The sequence below is a fragment of the Salvia splendens genome, chromosome 20, assembly GCF_004379255.2.
Source record: "Salvia splendens isolate huo1 chromosome 20, SspV2, whole genome shotgun sequence".
NCBI lineage: Eukaryota > Viridiplantae > Streptophyta > Magnoliopsida > Lamiales > Lamiaceae > Salvia > Salvia splendens.
This window is the reverse complement of record NC_056051.1, coordinates 16,586,779-16,594,766: the sequence shown is the minus strand read 5'-3', so window position 1 is coordinate 16,594,766 and position 7,988 is coordinate 16,586,779. Positions and strand designations below refer to the sequence as shown.

General features: G+C 32.7%; 1 protein-coding gene and 1 long non-coding RNA gene across 3 annotated transcripts; one reads left to right on the top strand and one right to left on the bottom strand.

Annotated features, from left to right (window-relative positions):
• Positions 1-248: 248 nt before the first annotated feature.
• On the top strand, positions 249-6,781 carry LOC121780863. Of its 2 annotated transcripts, XR_006046108.1 has the most exons (5): positions 249-793; positions 1,431-2,513; positions 3,775-3,833; positions 5,819-6,011; positions 6,325-6,781. It is a non-coding gene; the product is annotated as an uncharacterized LOC121780863 (long non-coding RNA). The 2 variants fall into 2 exon arrangements; XR_006046107.1 differs by having other exon boundaries at positions 249-2,513.
• Positions 6,782-7,265: 484 nt separating this feature from the next.
• On the bottom strand, positions 7,266-7,988 carry LOC121781554. Its single transcript, XM_042179277.1, has one exon. It carries the CDS (start codon positions 7,986-7,988, stop codon positions 7,266-7,268), a length of 723 nt encoding a protein of 240 aa, XP_042035211.1.

Here is a 7,988-nt window from a genome sequence, read left to right as displayed (position 1 = left end):
ATCTACACTTATATTAATACAGGCCTCCAAATTTGTTGGCTCCATTAAACTGCCTAATCAAATAAATGTAAGCCCAATGAAAAGATGATTTAAATTAGTTCAATACAACAATTAAATGAATCTGATTAACTTATAACCTAGACTATTTCTCTTAATTAAATCTGATAATTAAATTACATTAGGAATAGTTAAATATAAAATAGACCATATAAATACTAAATTCTCTCATTCGGTGCGCCGCCCACCAACAAAACCCTAATCTCTCTACCTTCACCAAATGTTCGAAACGACAACACGATGACTCCTCACCACTCTCAGTTGCCGCTGACGCGATATGGGACACGATGGGTAAGGTGGCGAAACGGTGGATGAGTCGGCGAGCAACATTGTTTCGATTTGGTCAAACCCTAGCTCTCTATCTGCTCCATCCTACTCCGAAACGACAACAGCTAGCCGACAACTCCATCCCACTCCAAAAAGGTGAGGACACTACCACCTGGATAACACAACCTCCATTCCAAACCCTGCCAAAATCGAAAAAATAACATCCCCCGTCGGAACCGGGTGAAAAAGGTAACGCTCCAAGCGGCCTCCGTGACTCTGTCGTCTCCTGCTGCGAAGGTTGATTCGCCCCTTTGGCTTTTAAATTTCCGAATTGGCTAATTCAATATCCTCATCAAACCCGCCGCCTAGCTCCTCCTTACACCGTCTGCCTTCTTCGCCATCTCCAAGATTCCAACAACAAGAAGATGTTTTCAAAAACTTTTTGCCGCCACTGGCCAACAAGCATCAGGTAATGGGTGCTCCATCTCTATATCTTGTCCAGTCAATCCCACACTTAGTTTATGTAATCAGATTTTCGTCCATGAATACTGATTTCGCAGATTGGTGAATGAATTTATTTGATGGTGATTTTTTCATTTGCGCAGTAGAATGCGACTAATGTTTCTTTGTAATTGGTATTTATAACGAACCAACACTTCCTTGGAAAGTCGTTATGGACATTGTTTTTGCTAATTTTTAAAACAATTCTGAACCGTTTTAGTGGCTTGACACTTCTTTTGACATTGGTTTTGCAAATTTTTAAAATCAACTCTTTTACTAAATAATTGAATTCATTTTCAAAATCTGAATCATTTCAGATACTTCTTTTGAGAAGCTGCCTATGTGCTATCTTTTTTTTGTTTTTTTGGCATGTTTTGTGTTGCATTTCTTATTTCAATTTTATTTCAGTTGTGTTGCGTTACTTTTTTAATTCTTTATTCACTCTCTAATATTTATATAAGTTTATATATTTTGTCATTTACACCAGCATTGTTTTATATTGTTTCAAAAAATTTAAATATTTCATGTCTAATTTACATTTTTAGGAAATATTTTAGTTTCAATAAATTATCTTTGCTTTGCTCAAAATTTACTTTTTGCTGAAGAATTTCAAGGGACTCAATCTTCACAATATTTGAAAGAGCTTTTGGCAATCTGCACAGATTTGAAAAAGCTTTTGATATTTGGAATCAAGATTTACTTTTTGGTTGGAGGTTTCTGACAGCTATAGATGGAGTACTTTATAGTAGGTTTTTAATAACACCTGTGATATGCATTGTCGAATAAAATTCTTGAAAAATAGATATAAATAATAGAAACAAAAACCGAACAAAATCATATATTTCTAAAAATAAAAAAGTTCATTAGTTCTGGGGACTAAAAAAAATATTTTCAAAACCAGGTACAAAACTTAGAATTAAACACGTAAAAGATGGATCGCCAATACCCAAAATTCTGCAAACAAAAATAAATGGATAAATTTAAAAATAAATGTATAAAACATAAAAAATCATGTAATAAAAAATAACACCCAACTATAAAAAAAATAATCTGATAATTTAATAACTAAAACATGTACAAACAAAATGTACAACCTGATTAAGTAAATATGAACTGGGCCAAACTAAATAAAACCACATTGGGCCACAAAAATAACATGGCTCGAATCCTGAATTGAAACTCAGCCCAAAAGCAAATACCATAAGCCCAACTCTCAAATAAAATTTAAAACTAGCATAAGCCCAATTCCTAATGAAAGCTGATTAACTAATTAACTAAATCACAAAATAAAAAATTTAACTATAATTAACATCACTAATTAAAGGCACATAAGCTTATCTACTTCCCAAACACACTGCCACTCAACCACCGTTTCCAAACCCTAACCAATCAAAACCTAATCCGAGCGCAGCCGGTGATTACGAAGACAAAGTCTCCACCGCTTGAATAAATGGCGACACCGAGTAATCGTCAAACTGCTGACTGCGGTTGTTCCAATTTTTCACGGCGGCAACAACGCAGCGACGAAATACGCAACAATACAAAAAATACAGATCGAAGGAAATCCAACACCGTTTCGTCTAAAACATCCAAGCCGGCATACATCTTGAAAATCCTAACTCCGATTGGCTGAAACTATGTCCGGCGAAGAAATCGGCCAAAACTGGTACAAACTTCACCCACATAAGGTACAAATTTTACACAAAACTATTGATTTTAATTTAATATGTTAATATGAAGAGAATTTCAAACAACGATTGACATGCATAAACTTTTACAAACCTTTTCATAAGATTTGGTCTAGTAATAGTCATTTTCTTCTTAGTTTCAGATAAGGTGACCATAAAGAAGATAAGTAAACTAGTACTAAAGTTAAATAAAAATATTTGTTTTCATATAGTGTATAACTTTATATTATGTCTAACTGATTGCCATTTTGCAGAAAAAAACTGTTATAGTGGCATTTGGTTAGCCCAACAATTCACCTGTGATTGAATATTAGATAAATAAGTATCAAAACATCTAGGTGTGGCTAAATATCACATGAATATTAGATAAATAACTCACCTGTAGTAGCTAGTGTATGCTGTGATTGAATACCCTTAATAATGGATAATTTTTTGAACTTCTTTATACTGCAGTTTTGAATATGAAATCATAGATCCTGTGCCATATTTTTATCTCTAGAAATTTTGACTCTTGAGCTCTCCAATAAAACTACATACATCACACAAACCAAGCAGATGCTTCATTTAACATAAAAACAATTTAGATTAGATAAACATTTAATACTGATTTCGAAATAGACACACTCATGATTTTTTAGCACTACAGATATAATTACTATTCTATTACATATATGTTAGCCAATAAATCCTCATACATCATGCTCTGAAAAAGACCTCATAAATTAACCCTCTCAGATTAAGGATGCTTTAAAATAAGTTACAGAATTGAAGTTATATAAAAACTCATAGTATTAAGATTTCTTTGCTAAATATGACTAAATATTACCAACTAATTCAACATATGTTGTTCTGATCTTTCTCTAACATGTGAGAGGTTTAAATTCAGCATATATACTAAAGAGCAGTAATGGTGCTATTTGCTTTGAGAAAGAGTTTGAATAGTATATACAGACATTTAACATTTTATAAGTATCTTTCTAAGTAAGTTCTAAACATTATTATTAGCTTTATTTGTATCATGTATCTGTTTTGAAATTTATCTTTTTCTGCAAAAGATATAAATTCAGCCATTGAACTTTAAATAGAAATAATTGTGCTAATTGAGCTAAGAAAAAAGCAGTCCTATAACTTAGAAGGTAAATACTATAATTCATATTACTTTTTCAGCTATATGACTGGAAGAAATTTACTTCAACTCTTTCACAATTGATAATTCACAACATGAAATTAACTTAAATAATGGTTTGGTGTAAAATGCCAGGAAACAGAAGGATATTCTCAAACACCAACTTCTCATAAATTCAACTGATGTCAATCAAGGTAATGAGCTTTTTAACTTATTAGCAAAAATGTATTGCCTGCTATTGTTGATGATAAAATTATGATTAGACTGATATGTTTTATTCAAGTGCAACAACAGAATATAATTTAGAGTCTAACAAAGTTGTGTGATGATGTTAAATTCAACATAACAATAAAAAAGAAGTCTAAACTAACAACATCAAATATAAAAAAATCATATTCATAAGTACAAAACATAAAGCTAACAATTAATAGAAATAAAAATATTGACTGAAACACAAAATATCACATTGGTTATCCACAATCTCTTTCTTCTCGTTAGACTGAACATATTGACATCATCACATGAATCAAACTCTTTAACACCTTTTGATAGTTCCTTCAACTATCCATTCAGCATGAGTATCATTGGTAATTGATGTCAAATTAGGTGTAACAAAGCTTGCTCGAGACATCTGTAAAAATGAAAGGAACAATGTGATTCCATATCTTCAGGCAAATACTTGTCCACAGTTTCTGGAATGTTGCATACTTTATTAACAGTGTATAGATAGATCGTACAAAATTCCAAACTATCTCTTAGTTGTACTTTCAACAAATTCTTCTGTCCCTAAATTTTTTATCAATCTCCTTAGGTATAACATCTTGTTGATTAGCCTGCCAAAAATATGACATTTACTCTAATCAATAAAACATAATTCTACAGTTTTATACATCACTCTTAGCCATCACAACTTCTAAGACTCTCCCCCAATTAGCTGGCAATCTCTATAACAAATCTGCACCTATAAACCCAATAATTTGAAAATATCAAACTGAAATTAAAAAATAGCATAACTAATCGACAAAATATCTTATAAAGAAAATTCAAATACCTCTTATATACATATCAGTAGTCTTTCTTACACTAATCACACTTGTATTTCTCAGGAGCAAATTCTTTCACTTTTTTATAACTAATCTTGGATGCATTATAATACCAGTGACCATAATGACATTCCACAGCCTCAATCCTCGCAAATACCCAATGAGAGCAATTCTGTGAATAATAATACTTCTTCAGTAAAATTCACAATGTAAAGAACTCACTTCTGATTGAAAATATAGAAAAATATAATAACACATTCAAAATCTGAAATTTAAACCTCTAGGTAGTGAATATCTTCTAAAGATTTAGCTGTATTAAGCTGTATGGAACAACAGCCCCTGCTGTGGAGTACAACACAATAGGGGATCCAAATCCCTTTATTTAACTTGAAACTGACAAAATTGCAAAACATAAATGATTAGTATATGGAGAAAATACAGAACATGATTCCTAAATGGATAACATGATTCCAAAGATATAGGCTATAGCTAATCAGATTTGAATAAACCGCTGAACAATGATTAGTACATTGAGAAAAATGCTTCACTAACAGATTACTAAATAAATCAAAACATGATTCCTAAATTAGACTAAAACCAATACACCAAAATGGATATCAGATAAGATTAAATAAACATTTATCCTAGGTTTCTACACAAAAATTCTCAACAAACTGAAATGAACATAAAGTATTCTGATAATCAGAAAAGAAATTTAAACACAATAACATGTTTTCTCATTCAAAACATACTGTAGTAACTGTTATCAGATTTATCTGCGGGATTTGACTCAAAAACCAGGACACAACGGACCTTAATGATAGGATAGAGTTGGAGAATCTAGGATGAAGGTTATCAAGCAATCTAATGAAAGGTGACATCTTTGATCTTCAGAATTCTGTTAAGAAGATGATAAGAACTCAAATTTCACTTGCTCAAGATGTTGATTGTGTAGAATGAGGATATCTACAAATGATGATACAAATCTGTATGCAAGTTAAGGTATTTATAGGACTAAAAGTTGTAAGCATGCAGTCTAAAAAACAATTATTGTTCCAAAAAAGACACAATGATGAGAAAGACCTTCCAAATAACAAAGACAAAAAAATAAAATCCATTTATAAACTGTTTTACAGGTATTAGCCGCCACCCTATGCAAAAAAGAAGAGCCACTTTCTGCAGCAAAAAAGAGTGAAGATGATCAAAATAAAAAGCATGGCACACAATCGTTATAAAGAGAATACATGTCACATGGAATGCGTGGGAAGTTGGAGCGCAACTCCATCTCATCAACAAATATTGGAAGATCTCCTTAGATAAACACAAAAGGTATAATATTCTTTCATTAATAAAAAATATTAATTCAGTTTCTATTAATCACACATATATAGCACCTACTCAAACCTAAATTAATGTTATAGCATATTCATAAACATAAAGTAAAATATTATAATCAGTTCGAAAATAGGAAATAGACTGAATAATTAACTCTAAACTTTAGGTTTCTAAATTCCATTTCTGTATAGCAACTTCGTAAATCTAAGTGAAATTCATTAGCTTCATCAACTTTATTAAGTAAGTATCTCATTCTATGGTTGTGATTATATTACTAACTTATTGTAAAATATATTTATATTTTCAGATTGAAGCTGCCGAAGAAAGAGAAAAATATAAATACCAGCATTGGAAAAAGGCAACATACATATTTTCAAGACAACACCATCAACACACATATTTTCAAGACAACATCATTAATGACAGCAATTTTCGAAGTACAAATGTAGAATACCAAAAATAGTAACAAAAATGCATGAAAAAAGCCAAAGAAAAATAAAATAAAATAAAAATAAAAATGAAACAACCTCATCCCCCCCCCCCCCAAAAAAATAGTGCCACATGGCAGGCCAAAAAACTGACACTTTATATTTGTATAGTTATAATCTTTTCTCTCTATTTAACACACAAAATAATATCTTCTAAATTTCGTGTCATTCCTAAAAGCAAAACGAGCTTTGTGAGAAGTTGGGATTTATTTTTCATGTAAGAAGCTAGACTCGCAATCCTATTCGTAGAATATATGAAATCAGTATTCGCATCTCCATCTTCATTCTCACGACTACTTTGTCCAAGTCGATCTTGAATAAATTCTGCTGGATCACAATAGTTTGAATATGTGCTTCTTTCGTCTTCCACTATCATAAATTCTGCTGGATCACAAGATTATGCAAGCAATCATTATTTTCCCCATAATATCACGATCCCAAATAAGACATGGACATTTGATAAAGCAAAACGAGCTTGCAAAACACCAAAAGCTCGCTCAACATCTTTTCACGCGGACTCTTGATGTTGAGCAAACAACTTGTGCTTCATCATTTGTGGACCTGGGATAGATTTGACAAATGCCGCCCATTGAGGATATATGCCATCAGTGAGATAATATCCCATATTTTTTTCGTGGCCATTTGCTATATAATTGACCTTCGGTGCTCGACCTTCCAAAATATCATAAAAAATAGGAGATTGATCAAGCACGTTAATATCATTTCTCGAACCTGGAGTTCCAAAAAAAGCATGCCATATCTACAGATCTTGAGATGCTACTGCTTCCAAGATGATTGTCGGACTCCCGCTTCTTCCGGCATATTGTCCAGCCCATGAAGTGGGACAATTCTTCCATTCCCAATGCATGCAGTCAATACTACCCAACATGCCTGGAAACCCACGTTGTTCTCCAATATGCAGAAGTCTTGTCAAGTCTTCTTCATTGGGCGTTCGCAAGTACTCATCGCCGAAGTTAGAAATTACACCTTCAACGAACTTGATGAGAGATTTGCGAATGAGTTGTGAGCTCATTCTCAAATATTCGTCGTGCAAGTCGGCCGCTGCCCCGTAGGCCAACATCCTCATCGCTGCTGTACATTTCTGAATTGCAGACATACCAAGTTGACTAGTAGCATCACGCTTTGGCACAAAAATGTTGTCGGTGTCGATGAGCTTATTCATTATTTTTTCGAACAAAGGTTTTCGCATGCGATACTTTGTTCGAAAAAAATCTGGAGGATAGATTGGATCTTCAGCAAAGTACTGCTCGAAAATAGTATGATGACCCTCTTCACGTTTCCTTTCAATGTATCTCCTTTTAGCTCTAGCCGTCTGGGTTGCAGGTGGTGAAGGCAAGGTTGCTGGCCAAATAGCTATATCCTCGATTAGTTGATCTAATTGCTGATTTTGTTCAACAATTTTTTCTTCCCATTCATTGTCTTCAAGAAGATTGAAAGCTTCAAAATTAAAACTTGATGACAT